Here is a 20,921-nt window from a genome sequence, read left to right on the forward strand (position 1 = left end):
GACTGGAAATGTCTTTGGTTCTTCATTTAGCTAATAGTATGAGTGTTCATGAGCAGTTACTGAATTAGGGAGAAGTTGGTCTGGTAAGATTTTTTTTTTAGTAAAGGAGAGCTTAAAGTGTTGAGATTTTATGCTTTTTGTCTCTTTTCAGGATAATATAATATTATTCTTAAGAGGCTGCAAAGAACTGGGACTTAAAGAATCTCAGCTTTTTGATCCTGGTGATCTACAGGACACATCAAACAGAGTAACCATCAAGTAAGTACAACAGCAGTTTGTGACTAGCATGTTAGAGCCTCAGGTGCATGTGATGCAATAGTAAATATTTAAGAATGAGCAAAAAGGCTATAGAACTGTAATTAGTATAAGGCAGATAGGAAGCAGAAGTTTGGGAAACTTTCAGTGCTGGGATGAATAGATTGTTCTATTCAGCAGGTTTTGTCCCAGAGATATCAACCACAGCTCTGCTAAATAGGACAACACTTGGAGAATGCTCTCAGGCCCATGGTGTGACTCTTGGGGATGTGCAGGCCTAGGAGTTCGACTTGATGATCCTTGTGCGTCCCTCCCAATTCAGTTTATTCTGTGATTTTGTGAAAATACTGTCTTAGTTAGGCAATGAGATTCTGAGGGACTTGGGTGTTTTGCTAATATAAATTGATGACATTCTTTTCTTGTCTGTCCAACTCATAAAATATTATAGTCTGGTGGAAAAGAAGTCACAGTTCTGCTAGGTCAGATTAAATTGTTCAGATGGTGAAATATAGGACAGTAGAGGCCTCTCAGATTCTATGAGATGCAGGCATAAGCATGGTCTCTTCACTTTCCTGCAAGAGCTATAGCTTGAGACACGCAGTAATTGGACTGAGGAAGTCTGTGTGAATTGGAAATGCCACAATTTAGATAATTTTTCACCAAAACCACACACCCACTATCAAACAAATTGCACAGGCCTCCCACTTTTTAAAAGCAAAACCACCCCACACTTTCATAAAATTTAAAAAAATTATAATTGATGTTTCTTAACTTCTAAATTGGTATTTGGAAGTTTTCCTGGAAGTTTTGGGTCTATCATGTCATGTTACAGTTATAACAGAAGTTATTGCTCTATAGACAAGCAAATGCTGCTGAGTTGATTGAATGGTCTAATTTCATTTGGCCAAAAAGATCACTAATGAAACCCTGATCAGACCTGTCTATTTTAGAGAAGTATATGGGAACAATTTACTAAATTTCAGTAGCTTTTTTTTTTCCTTTCTGGCAATGGAAGCTGGGCAAGTTTTCATGGTATTCAGGCACTGTCTAGGAAAATTCAAAGGCTCTGAAAATCTAATTGGCTGGTGTCCTTGTTTTAAAGTATACCATTTTTTACTCCTTCCCAAGTTTCTGACTCTAAGATGAGGTTCTTCTTGCCCTCTACGTGGAAGTGTGTGGAGGCTATGTCATGTATTTCTTCTAAATCTGATACTGCTTTGATAAAATTGGTTCTTCATGATGTCCTGTAAAATCATTACGATGATTGACTGGAGAGAGTTGCAAAACAATCCATAATCTTCATTTAAAACCCTAATCTCCATATGAAACCAGAGAGGAAGAGTCTTTCTGATAAAAACCTTCATCTTTTGTGGTTGAGGATAGATGGAGTACCTTGATGGAGGCAAGTTGAGAGGCTTTGACTAGGGTGGAGCTTGAAGCAAAGCTGTCACCAAGTTAAACCGGACATCATAAACCCTGCAGAGCTGGCCTGGGCCTCCACTGCATACGAGGGCTTCAGAGAAAGCAGCTGTGGAAAAGAGCCAAATGTTTTCCTAGCACTGTCCGAGTTCACACTGAGTAACTGAGTTGAGGTGTACAAGCCAAGTCCATGACTGTTTTAGAGAAATATGTTGAAGGCTGTGTTCTGCTAGCTGGTTCCCAAAGCATGAAGGTGATTTTTTCCCTCTTTGAAGATTTTTGCATGATTTTTTTAAAGATGGTGAAAACATTATTCGTGGTGAAGGATGAGTATGACATTATTGCACATGCTTAAGATAATGACATTTTGCCTTTTTTTTTCCATACAGATGTTAATTGAGGGATGTATTAGATCTATTTTTTGGATCACTCTGCTTATAAAAGTTATGAGCTAATGCTGTAAGGATTTTTTTTGTGACTAGTTAAGCAAGTCTCTTTTCCACTGTTATTTTACTAAGAAAAAACCAGGACTATTCTATTTTTCATATTGTGTGGGTATTAGTGGACAAAATTTTGGCTTAAAAAGATATTATCAAAAATACTTTGTTTACCATTGCCTATATTTAGGCTTTTGTTGTTCTAACAGATTTGAGTATGTATTTATTTTTGGTTTTGCCAGATAAACTTTAATGATGGAGTGGTCTTACTGTTATAGTAGCCAATTCCATTATAAATAATCAGGACACAATCTTTACTAAATCTCAAATAGTCTTATGTAGGTTTTAGCACCTAAATGTGATATGTATTTCCTTTTTTTATGCTTTCTTTGCTGAATTTTGAAATGTTGTTTATGTTTGCACAAACTTTGTATCTTGTTGTTCTTAACATAAAACTGCCACTCTTCCATGAACATAAGAGAAAAAAATAAATTGAGAAGGATGATGCCAATGTTCAGTCTGAATGCTTAAGTATACATTTAAAAATAAATGTTCTCCATGGCACATTCTGTTCTAAATGGCAGGGTCTTTGTTGCTTCATCCATTCACTTTGTTCTTTGTAATGTTTGTTTTCACAGAAGCACCTGCAATATTTCCTTAATGTTTGCTGATGCCTGTTATGCTTGTTCAGTTGCTTCCAGAATCTGTAGGGGCTGCAGAGCAGAATCTGACTGTTGGATAACTGCAGAATGTATTTTAGCAGTGAGGACTTTTGTCTTCCTTTTTAAAGAAATCAGCAACTCTGTTTAAAGGAAATATTTTGGCATTGTCCTACTTTACTGTGGGAGCATTATAAACACATTTTCTTCTTGTACTTCCAGAATTCTAATTTCATGATTGAAATAATGGTGACAAAATACTCCCATGTTATGAATAAATGAATGTGTGAACTACATCTTCTTAGCTTTCATGTATTTCCAGACAGCAGAAACATTCAGCAGGCTTTTGTTAGGGAAAATGTGATCTGCTGCATACAGCCTCTTGGAAAGTATGTCTACTTTCTGATTTTTTCCTTTTTTTTTTTTTTTTTTTTTTTTCTTTTCTTTGTATGTGTTTGTGTGTACAACCAGGAACATTGACTATAGTAGGAAGCTGAAAAATGTAAGTACATCATTTGGAGTTTTTCTTTTTTGTCTGGTTAATCGAGTTATTGGCCTGATCAAAATTCTGTTAGTAAAGACTGAGTACATGAGTATTGCTGAAAAGTCCTTCTGAATACAAACCTAACTGGGTTCTGCTGGAAATTTAGGTAGAGCTGCTATGGCAAAGCAGCCTTACAAAAGAAATTAAATGGAGACATTTGTGTCTTCTTAGATGCTCTTAGATGAGTGATAAACCGAGTGATTTCTGTGCTGTCCAGTGTGGTGTATGCTGGGAATGGTCTGATTCGACCATGAAGCCACACTTTTGTAGCCCTTCCCAAATATATAGGCATAGAGTACAGTTGCACAAAGCATTTAAAATTAAGCAAAATGGCCATTAAATTGGGATGCAAGGCCTTACTATGAGGTTTGATAGCTTTCTCGTTCTTCTTCCAAATAAATTAGTGTTTCCCCAGAAAGGCTATTTCCATTTAACTTCAATTTCCTCTTAATTTAAACTAAGGGAAATGGTGCTGGATCCTGTGCTTGTTAACTAGAAAAGAAAATGTCTAAATTTTGCTGGTCTCAGTTTAAAGCCTAGCAAGCTGTCTGTCCTTAGTTAGCTGTAAACTGGTATAATTTTTGTTTGGCTCACATCCCTATATCCTGATAGGAAATGCCAAGATCTTTTTTAATAACTTTGAAAACCAGTAATCATAACTTCCATGACTGGAGGTAAAAGAAACCAAAACCCGAACAACACCAAAACCACCCATCCCCCAAATTGTTTCATCCTGTCTTTCCCATCATCAGTAGAGCAATATCTTCTGCAACCAGCACACAGACTTATAGGGGAAGAATTCAGCTATGGTATTTTAACACTCTTTGTGGGCACTGGCTAAACATCTTTGTACAGATGTGTTGCTTTAAAGGTGAAGTTTCAAAAGTATCCTCCATAATGTGCTTGGAGGCAATATATGCTTTCCAGGTGCATGATCCTGCAGCCTCAGCTGGCAGCCAGCCGGAATTGCTTGCAAATGTGAAATTTTCTGCCTTTTTTTTTCCAAATAAAGAGAGGAAGAAGAGAGAAAGTGATTAAATGCTAGCAGAAATAAATAAAAAACCCAAAAATACCATAACCTTCATCAATAAACTCAATGGCAGTTTCCTGGTTACTCGAAATACTGTTATTTGCAAATATTTTCATTTAACTTGAGAACATACACTGTAAGACTTTTTTGCATTAAATTTGTCAAGTGGTGTTGGTTGAAGGAAAACAGTTCAGATAAAGGTTGTTTCAAGACAAAAAAACTTCAGGACTAGCAACACCACCTCCTTTCATTCAGCACAGTAATATAGATTTTGATATAATTTTTTTAAAAAGGCAAAAGTTTTTGAACTCCATTAAAAATTTTACTCAGTATTTCATGATATGTATACTCAGTATTACATGATATGTATTTTTAAACTAAAGAAAAATATAAGCTTTATTTATATATAAAATACATATTTTACATTGTGTAGCACAGTTGTTAAACAGAAGGTCTGTATGATGTATCCTTTTCTGACAGGGCCTCAGCTGCAGTGCTACATAATTTTGGACATTAGACTTAAATGAAAAATGAGGATGCTAGTGCAAATTGATAAGAAAAGACTAGTATGTTGCTGAGGAGTAATGTGGATGCATGTTTTAGGGAAGAAGAGTCCAAGAGATGTCTGCTCCCAGTGGAATAGACCCCGCTTTGGGATTTCTGCTAGTCTTGTTTCCTTTAGTTCACTATATAGCATGAAGTATATGGCCCTGTCCCATCAAAACATGAAATACTGTATTTCAGTTTATGAATCTTTTTTTGATACTGTTAATGACAACTATTATTTATTATTGGTTGCATCTCTTTTCCACATCAAAATATTTCCTGTTCATTCTGCAGTTAAATACTTTGCAATGTCATGGAATATGCCAAAATAATGAACATTAAATGAGAAAAACCCTAAGCTCTAGGGTGATGGTTTGTCATTTTTAACCAGTGCAAAACACTGAATTGAATTGCCTTTGATGAGCAGTTTCCAGTCCAAATAGCTGCTGCACAGGTATCATTAAAGACATTGCTCTAAGTGGATACATATGTGGTGCAGAAGAGGCCTTTCCTTGCATGGTATAAATGTCAGCATTTTTGGATGTATTGGATTTGACCATCCTAAGCATCTTGATTTCTCATTTTCTAAAACAAGTACAACACCAGCAGTGTCAGGTCAAATATCTTTGCTACTTGCAAGAGTAATTATTGGTCCTTTTCCCTCACCAGTTTTGAAGGGATTTTTGAGTTATGGAGAGGTATCAAGTCACAACTTGAATGAAATCACTGACTTTTATGATGTAGTCTGATAGAAATGACAAGATGCTCATGACTTTTGATTAATCTTGGGCTAAGAAATTCTTAAACTAGCAGAAGCCTGAAAATAAATGTTCCTGTGTTATCTGGTTACTTACATTAAGGTGATTAAAAATGGGACTCCCTTTTTTGTCCTTGGAATAGACACATATTTGAAATGCTTTTAGGCAGGCAGACATTCTAGGTACTTTGTTTATTGCCTTGGTCTGAATAGTTTGCATTAATGACTACTAATATTAGTAATCTTTAGGGAGTTTTTGTATTGAATTTACAAACAAATTATTATTGTTGTTTGTGCCTTCTAGAAGTTTCAGATCTCGTTGTGTAGTTTTTCTACTCAGATCCATCTTTTCTGTTTATTTTTCCAGGCAGACATAACACCCTTATTATTTTTATTTAAAATACCAGGGAGATAATATGTTAAGTTACATATTTTTTAGGACTGTTTAAACATTCATAGTTGCCTGATGTATTTATGTTTAACCTTTGACAGACACTTTCAGTTCTGATTTATAAAAAAATCTTGTGCTGCTGTGCAGTTTAGAATAGATGAGGGATGTTGCAAGGAAGTAAATTTAGCTACAGGACTATGTAGATGGCTGAAATTAATTCTTATTAACTTCTGCAGGTATTAGTCACCATTTATTGGCTAGGGAAAGCAGCAAACAGCTGCACATCATACAGTGGATCAACCCTGAACCTGAAGGAGTTTGAAGGCTTCCTGGCACAAATGAGAAAGGTATCTTTTTGTTATGTTTTGGGAATGGAAATTTACTTGAAATTATTGCTCTTATAAATAAACCGTTTCTTTCTAAATGTGAGAGAAGGGGGGCTGGAGTGCAAATTCCTTAGTAAACCTCTACTTACATCAAAAATGTTTCTGATTCTACCAAACTGAAAACCACTTTGGCAGCCAGCTTTGTGGTGGCATCAGTGATGCAGCAAGTGATGTCAAACAGGGCTTTAGAATTGTCATGTTGCTCTTTTATCTTAATTTCCATGTGTTTTGGTTTGAATTATTTTCATTTATGACAGAAGTTTCAGCTAGAAGAGCTGAGATGCAAAAGTAACATGGTAGGACTCACAAAAACATAGTTTTTTTTCTTCTTTAAAACATTCAGTCTCATGGGCAGCTTTTTTGGTTTTGTGTTGCAACATAAAACATCAAACCAAAGGCTCTAAATAAAGCTGAAATGGAGGAGAAGGAGATTATGTTTCACCAAAGGCATAGTTAGGATAAATCTGTTTCTGCCAAGCTCTAAATTCTGGTTGAAATCATATTTGGTGGTTTATGATGAACTGTTCTCTGTTGGAAGAGGAAAATTGTGATTGCTGCAGGGTGGTTTGAAGATTTTTGGTTGAGCATTCTAGCCTGCCCTGAACCTCAACATCAGACACTTAACCTCATGGTTAATGCTGATGGTTAGCACTGAAAACCAAACCTGCCTTTCTTTGGGATGGAAGGGGCAAGGAGCGGGTGTGGAAGAAGATGGGCAGCACCACGTACTGGCACCACTTGTGTTGGACATAGTGCTTGGGAAAGGCTGTGCAGACACATTCTGCAACCACAAAAAGCCTTGTGCCTGCTATTCCCTCCCCAGCTCAGGTAATGGCCATGTCATCACAGGCAGTAGGGTCTGGGGACCATGGGAGACTCTCTGGACTTAAATTGTCCTTCAGCTCTGTGCTGCTGCAACTGTGCCAGCTGCAGGTCTTCATTCTGGGATCTCACAGGGCCAGCACCACTGGAGAGGAAGAAATGCTTGTCTGTCTGTCTGATAGCAGCTCCTACACCCTGGTGTGACCAGAGAACCTTAACTAGATGGGTAAAATTCCTGTTTGTGAGCCCTCTTCTGAACAAGCAGGTGAAAATGGAGAAGAAAAGAGAACATCCATCCTGCTTCTCTAGAGAAGTTTATTTTAGTTTTCATTTTAATGACCTGTGCTTATCATTTGGGACTTTGAGACTCATGAGTGATATGACTGAGCCTGAGCAACAAAAAGATAAAGTTAGTAGTTGAGTTGTTTACAAGTAGAAGATGCAAGGAGGGAGCACTCTTGCACTCCAAAGGGTCTGAAAGGTGAAACAAACCCAAAAAAGGGAGCTAGCACAGAACAATTGCCAAAGTGCAGGTAGCCACAGTGTTAGTGCTGCATGGTATCATGATTTATTTTTTAATGTTTAACCTCACACCACAAGGCTCTGCTTTTTCCAGGTGATATTTATCCATGAAACTAATCACCAGAGCATTTTGGAGGTCCTATCTTGAACCCTTTTGTGGGATGAAATAGGCTAGGGGCAAAAGGAAGCATTCTCCAGGGAGCTGGTGGTCGTGAAGTGCCTGGCTGGGCATTGCAGAGTGCTGCAAATTAAGGACATAAGCAAGAGGCTGGTACTTGATTTGTTGCAAATGTTGGAGCTTGGAGCAGGGTAGAGGTCTCATAAGAGCTGAGAGCATATATGCCTTTAATGCATAAACAGAGCATTTTGCAGTCCTGAAAAGTCTTATTCAGGGTGATGCTGCTGTGACGGCTGCTGGTGACTTCTTTTACCATGTCCCTACTCTTGTAGCCCTGCAGTATTTCCCACTGACAGTTGTGGGTTTGTATGTTACTGCATTTGAAGAGGATTTCGTTGTAAAGTATAACATGTTAATCATGCTGTGCAACACTCCGATGTTCTTTATAGCTGAGCTCAAGTGATGAAAAGACACTTTATCACATTCTCTGCTGGCGTTTTTTCCACAGAATTTAATAACTAAATCAACCATAAATTCAGTGTGGTTTAGTGTTTCTGTTGTAAATCCTCTCTGCCCTCCTTTTTTAATAAGCAAATCAAAAGACAGCTCTGATGTAAGTTGTGTTGGACCCATCTTTTTCTACTTCTCATGCTGAAGGGGATATTAATTTCTAATTTTTTTCATGCTATTCTGTTTTTAATTTCATTAACTATATGAGTACTCATTCTTCTTTACTTTAAAACTAGAAATTCCCAATGACAAAATATCAATGGCTTTTTGATTATATTCAGTGGGTGGAACTTCCTGGACAAATGCATCTTGTATTTAGCAATCACACTTTGACTGCTGCTCTGTGGCATACTATTTTTTTAATTAGATAATGTGAAAGACTAATGCACTGTGGTGTGTCATGCCTTGGTGTTATCAGTCCCACAGATAAGCACATTCCCACTGATAGCATTTGGGAGATGACGTTTGCTCAAGGCAGGACAAGCACCCGTCTGTGTGACAGCATTGTGTTGTGAGAGTGTCTCTGCCAAGGGGAAAGCTGTAAAGAACATGTTTACAGAAGTCTAGGATCCTGTCCTGGTGCCTGCCTCCTAATTCCTAGTGAGCAGCATGCAAAATTAACATAAACAGGCCATTGAAAGCAAGTTCTGCAGAACTCATTAGTTCACAATTGGACTGATTTCAAACTCTTGAGAGATAGTGAATGCGGGATGGGGCTTTTTGCCCAGTTGAAGTCCCTGTGGCTGCTGAACAGTTCTGTGTCATTCAAATACAGTAATTTAGGAAAATGGAAGTGTGCCTAAAGATTGAGAATAGCTGATTGGTATGAAGGGATGAGCGGATTGAAGGAATTTGGATTTTTTAAAAGATTTTTGGATCGTGTCACAAACGGGATTTTGATAGGATTTGTAGATTTGTTCTTGGCTGTGTGTAATTCATGCAGATTTCAGGGAGACAGATTTTTTTGTTGTCTCTTGTTTCTACCAGCATTTTAGTTCACTAAGCAGAATTGGGAAAGGAAATTATATAGGATTCCTTATAACTTTTTTAGATGCATTTTGTCTGTTTTTAGAATATATTTTCACTTCCATTTACTGTGAGGTTACTTAATGGCATTACCACAGTTTAGCTTGGCCTTAGGTGACCTTTGCCGCTGGCCTTAATGTGGTATTTTGGCAGATTAGTAGTGAGTGGCACTAATTAGGCCTTCTTCCTGAAAAGTTTGCGGGGCGTTTGGTCTGATGTCTCAGTTTTGCTTCAAGCCTCCCTCTTGTTCGTCAGGGGAGTGTTGGTGAATTACTGCAGGGCTCTCCACTCTCCATCACTTGTATGGCAAAACTGGTTTTTTGTGGAGGCATTCCACCACAGCATACTGTGATATTCCTGATTGATCTTCTCATTGGCAATACTAGTGATGGGTAAAACCTTAGCAGTCAGGGACAGTGGGAGCTCAGCTCAATATAGCCATTGTGCTTCAGCTAGTGGTAAGCAGGGGGTGCTTCTTAATTAGGAATTAATATTCAAATGCTTCTGGGAAAAAAAGAAAATCACATTCCAGCCTCTTTGGGTCACAAAATGTCAGTCTGATAATGGCACCCACATCTCTGACTTTACTTACTGTTGGGGGAGAAAAAACCAGATTTATCTCTGAACAAACTTAGTTATTTTTGTTTTTTCTCAGTCTGTGCGATTGTAATTAATATTAAGACACTCTCTAAAACAAGGAATTTATTATAATGCAAGAGTGAGGATGGCTTCTATTGACCTTTCCCTCTGCTGGAGTTTCAGTGTTTTAGTATGTGCTGCTTGCACTGGAAAGAATTTATAATCACAGGGCTGTCAAAGACAACCATTGTTCTCCCTGCTCTGAACATGTGGGTCAGCTACAAGTGCTTTCATATCCCCCAGAGCCAGGAGCTGGCAAAGAGTAAAGAGCACAACTGAATTCTTCTGAGGCATCGGGAAAAGCATTTTGCATATTTTTCATTGCTGATTGCTTGAGAAAGACATCCCTCTTTCATAACAGGAATTTCTCTTCAAGGTAGACGGAGGCTGGGGCACACTGCTTTATTATTTTGCTGAGCTGAAGCAGCAACAACAAATGCTGTCTGCTGGGGTCCTGGCCAGATACAATAGATGGGCAAGGAGAGGCGGGGGGGATCTTTTGGAAAGCAGCAAACTTAAACCTGATGCAGGCACGATGTTAAAATTGTAGTGCTGTTGGCTGTGCTATGGACTGTGGACGACAAGTCAAGTTTCAGGTTTCTTTCACTTTTGATCAGTTTATTAGCTGGTCTATTGGAACTTTTTCTCAGTTCATTGTACTAATCTAATGAGAGTAGTTTCTTCTTAAACAGCATAAAACTGGTTTATTGCAAGCTTGCACTTTGTTTTGGAGGGAAGAAGGGGCAAGAACCAAGGAAACCCTTTTTTGGGGAGGAGATTTTTAGTACTTGGGAAGATGCTTTGTTTTTTTGTGTGTAATGCATCTCACGAGTATGTCAGTGCCTTCTTTCTGAGGAGGTTCCTGCTGTATTTCCGTGTAGGAAACAGAGGATATTGAGAGCCCCAAGCGCAGCATTCGTGACAGCGGCTACATAGACTGCTGGGACTCGGAGCGCAGTGATTCCCTCTCCCCGCCTCGCCACGGCAGAGATGATTCCTTCGACAGTCTGGACTCCTTTGGCTCCCGCTCGCAGCAGACACCGTCTCCAGATGTAGTGCTCAGAGGGAGTAGTGATGGTAAGTACCAGTCACAGTGCAGCACATGCAGAACATTGTGACATATAAGTAGCATTTCTGGAATAAATGTGCCATTCAGAAGCTGCACACAGCCTCTGAATCGGGCAAATCCGCTGGGAGAACTTCTCTGTGAATGCTGATCTGTGCTCCTTGAGGTGTAGATGACTTTGCCAACGGCTTACCTGAAGTTTGTCTCAAGATAGTGCAGCACTGGGAAATGAGTTACATCATTGCAGTGTAGTTTTATGACGGGAAGAGTGTTTTTCTGGGTTTTGGTGTAAGAGGATGTTATGCAGACTCATTTTAACTTACAAACTAGGCTGAAGCAAGACATAAAATTACAGGAACAAGGTATAGTGAATTGTAGCGAATAGAATGTTTGCTTAAGTAAATGCAGGGCAGATAAATGACATAGAAATATCTTGAGAATGTCTGATACTTGGCAGAGTTTTGAATGCTGATGTACAGCACTTTATCAAATGTCATATATCTTTATATGGCATTTAGAAAATTGGGTAAATTAATATGTCTCAGCATTAGAGCTTTGTACACATTTGTGAGAGGACAGGCAGCTCTGGGCATACAGAATGGCTTCTCTGCCTTTCTTTTCTGATTCCAAGAGGTTCTCAGAGGCTTGTAAACACAGCATGCTGGATGAAGAAGGATTTGCTATGAATAGGTGTGGAGCATGCACTTAGGTTACCTGTCATGAGTAGGATTCTAGTTTAGGACAAAAGGATGCATTATTGAGGCTCTTTCTGTGCAGTTACATTCCTGATAAACAGATGAATAAGTCAAATTTCATCAGATGAAGTTATGTTGCACACATGAATCACTTCTCCTTAGTAATGTTGTTTTTTTAATTTAAAAAGGAAAGGCAGGAAGATTTTTTGGTAGGAGCCAGATGTTCATACTGCTTTTGGCAGTTTGAAAGAAACTGGTGCTAATCATAAGCGGACACATGAAACATTTCCTGAGGTGATGGGGAACTCCTTAGAACTGGAAAGCTGGCAGGGAGAGCTGGTATCACAGTAGAATTATGAAAGAGCCCTGGGAAAATCAGAGCTAAGATTGACTCTGCTGCTCTGAGTAGCCTGTGGTGTTTAGGCTGTTACTGGTTGACCATCCAGAATTGGCTACTGGGGCTGATTCCCTGAAACAGCCTCATGACTCCTCAGACACTGAGCAGAGCACAGACTCCACATTATAAAATATGTATAATATATATAAAAATATATATATAAAAGGCTTTTCTGCCTTCTCAAATGAGACAAGCATGGTGTTGGCAAATAGGAACACCTCACATGTGCTAATGAAAAATTAGACCCCGGGTGCCCAAGGGGTGCCCAGTGTCCATGCTTACTTGGATCTGCAAGACAGCCAGTTACATATGTCCTGTAGATGCTTCCTGTCATCTTCAGCCGTATTATCAGATGTTAGAAAGGTTTTGTGATTGTTTGCCACAGATTGTTTGCTAAGACATACTACTATCTTGTCACGTTCCTGAGTCTGTAACAAACACAAAATAAGATGAAAACACACAAAGCTTGTTCTGAAAGATTAGTCTTTAACCAGGGTGCGTGCAGATGCCGTGTGCACGTGTCTGACTTGTCCAGCCAACACTTTCTACTTTGTCCTATTTTCCTGCTTACTACTGCCATAATTTCACAGCTGTCTCCTCCAACAGTTGCAGGTGAGATGTAACTTGGCTGACCTCTTTTATGTTGAACCTCTTCCTGTGGTCCCAGCAGGCCAGTGTTTTACTCAGCTGTTAGTAGTTTTTGATAGAAACAGTATAGTGGACTCGATGATCTTAGAGGTCTTTTCCAACCTAAACAATTCTATAATTCTATATGCAAGTTAGATGGAGGAAAACATTTTGCTTTCATTACTTCTTTCTCCATTCAAATAGGAGCTTTATAAACCACATAATATTATTGTGAACTAAAACTATGATTCCTTCCAATTCTAGAAGAAATAAAAGCCTGAATAGTCATTATTTAAGTGATGCTAAGGTGATTAGTTTAGGTAGAAGCAGTATGTAATACTGCCTTCACAAATGCCATCTGTAATTAGTTTCATTGTTGAGGAACTGCTCTGGTGTCCCGTGGAGAGCCTGTCCCTTAGCAAAAAAACAAAACCTGTGGTAGAGTAGAACAGTTATTTAAAACACAGTAGAATTGCAGACTGAACTGCCTTTAGAGTTGCCAGTTAATAAAATGGTCTGCTTGGCCAGCAGTTGTGCATGGATCCTTTTAAGAAGGATCTTTGCATGTCTATAGTGTATAATTGCTCGTTACTAGTTGTGGAAACCGCTGCTGCTTCTACTTGAAAATGCAGAACAACAAACTTTAGGTTATAAATGTAGAGCACAGCTGCATCTTCCATTTGGTACTTTGGCTTCAAGTATTTTTTTTGCAAATTTGAGCTGAAAATAATTTCATGAGTAAGATATGAATAATTAAAGAAGCTGTTTTTCTTTGAAGTACTCAGCTTGGGGATGCTGGTAGGCACATCAGTAACAACAGGAATGTGTTCTAATTCCTCTGCTACTGTGGTTATCTATTTCATCCTTTCTGTCTGCCAGTTCAAGACTGGTTTTGATGTGTTACAAAAATAGACACCAGAGCAAAGTCAAAAGCAATCAGAATAGCAAATAACAGTAAGGGATCTTTTTATTGTCTTTTACTTACTCTGTGCCCTGCTTTGTCTAGTGACACTACAGCCCTTCAAACCTCAGCTGTCCTCAGACACCCACGATTCTGTGATGGTATCTCCACTTTTTGTTTTGACATAGATTCAGGGTACCAATTGTGGTGCTAGTTGTCAAGGTTGTTAACAAAAATTGTTCAAGTGAAAGATTACTGACAAAAAATGCATTGTGATCTCTGTCTAACATTCGTTTCCATTGCGTCATGTCTTTTCCTACTGTTCCTTTTCACTCTTCTTCGTCTCTCTCCAAGAAAATCACGAATAACTCGATCTACTGCAAAAGCTCTTTGCAAATAACATTCCTAGCATATTTAGACCTCTTTTTTCTTCCCCCTCTTTGAATTATACACAAACTACTTGTGATTTTTATGACTTCATTGTTTTCAGTTGTTCAGTATGTAGCACAGTGAATTAGCTATTAATCACTAGTGTTCTGTATTAACAAGAGGACACAACCTGAGTGGCTTCCCTCCACCCTAAAAGGGGGAACGGCTAATTGCAGATGCAAGTGCTGCAGAGGGGCCAAGGACCAGAGACATTCACCTGCCCAGAGCTTGGAGAACATGCAAATGCTGATGGGACAAATGGCTGAACACACTCCATTTCACTCTTCAAACCAGGGCCTGTGATAAGGTTATACTGCTGGGAGAAAACTATTTGCATAACTCCTTTGTCAATTATTTTAAGAGGCTCATGATGATGCAGGGAATCTAGGCTTCCAAAATGGGAAGTTCTACACTGTTAATGCTCTTTAAGATGTTTCTCCTATAATTTGGGAATTCCAATTCAGAAACTTGCCTAAGTTTCAGTGTTTTAAATGCTATGTAAATATTAGGAAGTTTAGTTCATTTGAGCAAAATCAAGTGGTCACCCAGCTCTGCTAACCTCATAACTTATTCTCTCAAACTCTTGATTTTTCTCTGCCACTATTTCTTTGCTGTACTGATCTAACATCCTGAGATCACTGAGAAATCCTGAGATCACTTCCCCCTGTCGTTGCACCTTTCCATCTGGGTATTAAGTGTCTCTCTGTTCTGCAGTGTGCTAGACTGATTGACTAGGCAACCACTGAGACTGGAGAGAGACCATCAAGCCTTCTGGTTCACAGCAGCAGCTGCTGTTCTCAGGTCTTGACTGAAGTTGATGCTGTCAGTGTTCAAACTGCTGGGTTAATGTGTGTGTAGGAACATCCACATATTCCTGCCATTCTGTAGCTATACAACATGGAACCTTTTTTTTGCTTGTGTTGTGCTTGAGTTAAGCACCTATTAGTCCAGGTTCAAGACTGTGAATCAGATCAGACATGCCCTTATGTACAACTAGGAGTCATCTGGGCTTTAGGCAAACTTCTGCCCTATCTGACAAGTCTGGCTTAGTTTTAACCTAAGGTTTTTTGATGTGGCCTGTGGCTGAAGATGAATTTTCTAGGGAATGAAGGAAAAAAGTTATCTGTCTGTGTAGATGTTGTGGCTACTACCTTCAGTGACTGATTTTAAAATACAAATGCAGGTAACAGTGGCTAAATGTAATTTTTTGGTGGTTTCTTCCCTGACTTATAGTTTAAAAATAACCCAAAGAACTGGATGAAAATGAAAATAAAACAGAACTTTTTTCCTCCTTCGTCACTAGGGAGAGGAAGTGACTCGGAAACTGACCTGCCACACAGAAAGATGCCAGATGTGAAAAAAGATGATATGTTGGCGAGGCGGACCTCACATGGTGAACCTAAATCAGCTGTGCCTTTTAACCAGTACCTCCCAAACAAGAGTAATCAGACTTTCTATGTACCTGCTCCGCTTCGGAAGAAGAAAGCCGAACGAGAGGAGTACCGAAAGAGCTGGAGCACAGCGACGTCACCGCTGGGAGACAGACCCTTCAGGTAAGACTGGCCTGTCCACCTCCTCCTCTCCTCACTGATGGTGCTCTGACACTTGCCCAGTTTTCATTCTTTTCACAAGGTGTATGATGCTGTAATAAATCTCTTGCTGGTGTGGTACTGATAAGTAGTTTTTAGCAAATGGTGAGGCTAGTAGTAAAGTAACAAGTGGAAAATCTTTGCTGTGATGTAATTATTTACCATACAATGCAATGTATAGCTTCTGTTTGACAAGATACTGGTTAATGTAAGTAACGTGGATGTTGACTCAACCCCAAGGCTGGAAAAAACTGTTCTGGACAATCTGTTTCAGTTCTCAAGACAATTATTGACAAATGATAATTAAAAGTACTATTTTATATGTTTAATCAAAACAGATAATATTTTTGCTGTGGGTTTTTTGTAAAATAAATTTATTTGTATGTTGTATTTAATACACCAGTATGGCTTATATAGCTGTGACTCTGCATGTGACTGCATGTTGGTTTTGTCAATTAATACTTCACTTTTGATTTGGACTAAGAAACAACTTCCTTTAAAGAGCATAATTATCTACCCTGATTATTCATCAGAATTCCTCCTTTGGCATCTTGACTTCAGCAAAATGTGCTTATAGTATGTATGTTTTAAGCACAGCCTACATTAAACTACCTTGTATAATTCAATAGCAAACCCCACCCTGAAACCATAGAAGAAGAACTGAATGAAACATCAGGACTGTGTGAAAAGGAGAAATTGGGCTCCATGGCTCCTGAAGCAAGCTCCCTTAAAAATCAATTAGGTGTGAATCAAGGTGCAGAAAACTCCATAGACCAGTCTCCTTCATGTAGTGCAAAAGAAACATCAGCACCCAAGGGGAAAGATGTGGAAGAGATCAGAAAGTTAAGAAGACTGGAACAAGCTGGCATTAAGGTCATGTCAGCAGCCGAGCGCTACGGCAGGTTAGCCCAGTGGTGTGGGAAATCGTGCACGCTTCACTATTGTAGGATTGCCTGAAGTGTGAGCTTCCTTGAACTGCTGTGATTTCATATCTCCTAACAAAAATCCAGTCTGCTAAGCACTCACAATTGCTAGTGAAGGTCTTGGTTTGAAAAACCTTGTGATGTGGCAGCTGTGGATTGCAGAGTTGTATGATGCTAGCTGCATTTGTGTTGAGAAATTGTACTGTCTTACAGCATAATGTAAACCGGCTCCAAGAAAACAACTACACAGATTACCTGTCACCTTCCACTTAATACTTTCTTGTATTTAATAAAAATATATAGAAATCTACATTAAATGCCTAGTTTAGGTAAAGGGTTCAGGAATTTACATTGCTTGTTGCTGGTGGGATAGTTTAGTGTACTGAACCACACTTTTTAGGTGGTTGATATTTTTAGCTGTCTTAGTAAATGATACATTTATTTTTAATGGCAGGAACTATAAAAGCACAGTGCTTGTTAACACATGTACCATTTAAGTATGGAGGCATAGTACAGCAGACATAATTTGCCTGACTTTATAATAGAATATATGTAGTTATTCACTTATTACCTATGTTATTTATTTTTGGATGATGTCCAATTTGGATATTTCCTATTCTTTAACTTGAGAGCTGAATGATGGCTAGGTTCACAGCCCATGCCTTTCCATCATCTCAATCCCTTCTGCTCTTGGGGATGACCTGCATAGCAGAGTTTTAGCTAACGTGTCAGAAGATAAGGCACTTATAAACAATCAAAATGGTTTGGTTAAAGGGTAAGTGTCCAAATGTCCTCCTGTCCAAAACATTTTGTTTTGGATTGTAGGGTGAAATCCTAACAGTGAATAGTTTATCAGTTGCTGGTCTACAGTCTGGGCTTTGAAATGTAGTAGGAAGAAATGCAGCTCATGTGTTTATTCATAGGTGCAGTGAAGCTGGTGTGCAGCCACATACGGATGTCCCATACGCAGATGAAATAGTCACAGAATATATGCTGTCACATGTCCCCTTCTCAGGTCTACTTCACTGTTGTCGAGCTGTACTGAACCAGTGTTTCTCTGGCTGTGGGGTATTACTTTTGACAAAGCCCAGTACCAATGATGAGGAGCTGTCTGGCACAAATTCATTCTTCAGCCTCACTTAGTGTGCTAGTCTGCTGGGAGTCCATAAACCAGAGGGGAATTAGCATAATTCTATTCTGAGTCCAAGGCTGTAGTATTAATGGTAGTAATGTAGTAATATGTAGTAAAATGCAGTCATTGCTTGTGTTTAGCAGTGCAGTGCATAACAAATAGCTCTGTTTGCATTTGGAGGATGCTCACCATGTTGAGAGACCCTTTCCAACTCTGTGCTTGATCTGTTTTGATGTCCACAAAGGAGAAGGATGTGTGAGCAACTGTGTGGTTCTTTCCTTGGACAACATGTTGTCCTTACAGCCCTTACAGAGAAGGGAGGAGAAATAATAAGTAACTTTTCTTCCTTGCTCTCAGTGGAAATGACTTGTGGAATTTGGCAGCTGGAAGAAGGAGGAGATGACAGTTTTCTCTTCCAGCTAAGGGTCAAAGAGCAGAGCTTTGTAACCCAAGCATCACTGTAGCAAAGTAAGAGCCTGCTTCTGGGGATTGTAGGAAGAAACAGCAGAAAAGGCACAGAGGACAGAAGTCTGTAAGGAAAATTCTTTTTGTGTGAAAGTGGAAGAATAGTGGGAGGAGAAAGGAAGAATTTAGTAGTGACACTTTAGGATACGTTTAACCATATTTCTTAATGTCTTATTATTCTTCTCTGAACATCTCCATTTTATCTCTCTTCTTGCCAAGTTCAATTTTCCATGCACTAACAGCATCCAGCAATTCTCAGTTTCTCTTGTTTCTGTGTTCTGATTTTTTTTCTTTCACCCTTCTTACTTCCTCATCTTTCTCTGATACCAGCCTCTCTTTTGTTTTTTCACCTGAGGTTGTCAGTTTTATTTCAGTTCCTTTGAGTTGTTTGTTTCCTCTCAACTTAATGACCTCTGGAGGACACCCACTGTGACTTTTGAGTTCTACAAGGCATCTAATTGTTCCTAAAGCTTAAACTCAGTAGGGGACTTTTCTGAGTCCTGAACAGGAAAGATTTGAACTTGTATGCAAATGTATTTTTTGCTTGAAGTCTAAGTGCCTGTCTCCATTGCTGTAGGATGTTCTAGGAAAGAGCTCCTTTAGTTAGCTGAATTAGATGCTATACAAATGCATGCCAAAAAGTAATTACCCTTCCGAAAAGAGTGAATTGTCTCTGTTGCATGTTGTTTCATTGATATGTGATCCTCCTTGCTTGCTTACTGCCTGCACATCTGTCTCTTAATTACTGTATTGTATATGAAAGCTAGGGATCACATTCATGGAGATACCCTAAAAAGAAAATAATTGTGTTTAAAAAGATGGTGGAGAGGAGGATTTAAGAGAAATGTGAGCAAGCTCTTATGAATGTTCATTGGAAAATAACATGGACTCTTACCTTGACGGAGCATAGGGATCCAAAATCCTTCCATTGTTCTGAAATGCAATATAAGGATCCAAAAACCTGTATGAGACCTTGCTTCAGGGTGGGAAAATGCCTGCAAGTCACTTTGGAAGCACCTGCTGTACCAGCATTGACCCATTTACTGTTTCTGCAACGGCTGGGGCTGGGTGTGCAAGAGCAATTTGCAGCTAAATCTACTATTTAATATTTGCTATCTATACCATGATAAACTGACCTTAAAAAATACTTTTGAGACCATCATAAACCGTTTCAGAAGACCCCAAAAGGTCACAGCTAGTCTTTGATTCCATGAAAAAAATAGTAAATGAATGGAAAATATTCTCAACCTAGAAAGTGATTTCTGAAGTCTCTTTACACACTAAAAGCCATAAGTTTCGTATTGCAATGACTCATAGTTGCACTTTTGAGTACTATAACTCAGTATTTCTTTGTTGCCAAAAACACTACTCTCAGAAATGCTACATTTGATGCTCTCAAGCTTCACTACTGTTGGTGGACATGAGACTGAAAAATCCAGCAGTTCTTATTAAATAATTACTTGGTGAGCCAGCTGTTTCTGAAGCTGTTGTGAGCAGAAATATTCATGAGGAAAAGGGACAAAATATTCATGAGGAAAAGGGACAGCAGTTCCCATTTGGAATGCTACTGGCCAGTGTTGTTCTGTTGCCTTAAGTGACATTTTGATCCTTCAGAGAGATCTAAGGAAAAATTTGCCTTTAGCTAGTTTGAGACCGTACTGTCCACATCCCTAACAGGAGATCCTGTGTTTTGCAGCATAAGAAGGCAAAGGCAGACAGTTTTGTGTGTCCTTTGAGCCTGAGCCAGGCTACTCTGCCAGGGATGGTTTATGGCTTCCCCATAATTTTCTCCAGCAACTTTGTGGAGCAGTACTTTGAAAGAGCAGCTGAGAATGTAAAATAAGTGGTACATGTAGTGGGCTTCCATGGATTTAAAATGTTTTAAATGCTTTTAAAAAGCAATATTTACATTTAAGATAGTAGAGAAACTCAGAGCAACCCCTGAGCTATTTAGATTCACTTTCTTAATGCCAGTCTGTTTAATCCTTTGTGATCCCCTCGATTTCGCTTTGTACAGCAAGGTGTGCTACATGACAGAGTAAATGCCTACAAAAGTACTGCATGGAACAGTCCTTGCTGCCCAACTTCCTAAAATATCAATATGAACAATTATATTTTTAAATGCGAGAGTTGCCTAGCTCCTGCCATCTGTCTTTTCAGTTTGCCAAAGAGTATTAACCCTTACAAGTTAAAATAAGCTTAATCTTTATGGGTGCCAGCTGTCAAGTGTCTTTACTGTCATAATCTTCAGTAACAGCAAGGCTGTGTTGATAGCAGTTGTGCTTCTGACGAAGGCAGGCGGCAATATTTTCTGGCATGCCAATATCACTGGTGTGCTATCATTGCAGCTACAGTATGTCATCTGGCACAGAGGCATAGAGGAATTGGCATAGAGGGCTTATTCTATGGGAAAGGAAAGGTTAATTGGGAAAAGAATCAATCATGGTGCATGTGAGGAGAAAGCAGTTAAGAATACTAGGGTAGACAGCCTCCGTGATTACTAAGATAGGTTTTTGTTTGTTTTTTTTTAAATAGACCTATTAAGAAAAATGTGAAATATTTGCTATTTCAACTCAACAACATTTGCCAGGTTTCAGATATTTGCATCACATTTCTTCCTTTGTTTGAAGTGTTCA

The 20,921-nt window shown here is 38.9% G+C and overlaps 1 protein-coding gene across 1 annotated transcript in view; it reads left to right on the forward strand.

Annotated features, from left to right (window-relative positions):
• Positions 1-20,921, forward strand: part of LIMCH1 (LIM and calponin homology domains 1) — a 175,784-nt gene that overhangs the window by 101,376 nt on the left and 53,487 nt on the right. The window contains exons 4-9 of the mRNA XM_030948295.1: positions 152-258; positions 3,242-3,272; positions 6,275-6,385; positions 10,943-11,138; positions 15,480-15,729; positions 16,395-16,667. Of these exons, the coding sequence (XP_030804155.1) occupies positions 152-258; positions 3,242-3,272; positions 6,275-6,385; positions 10,943-11,138; positions 15,480-15,729; positions 16,395-16,667 (968 nt within the window). The remainder of the gene's footprint in view (positions 1-151; positions 259-3,241; positions 3,273-6,274; positions 6,386-10,942; positions 11,139-15,479; positions 15,730-16,394; positions 16,668-20,921) is intronic.

The sequence above is a fragment of the Camarhynchus parvulus genome, chromosome 4 (assembly GCF_901933205.1).
Source record: "Camarhynchus parvulus chromosome 4, STF_HiC, whole genome shotgun sequence".
In the NCBI taxonomy this organism is placed as follows: domain Eukaryota; kingdom Metazoa; phylum Chordata; class Aves; order Passeriformes; family Thraupidae; genus Camarhynchus; species Camarhynchus parvulus.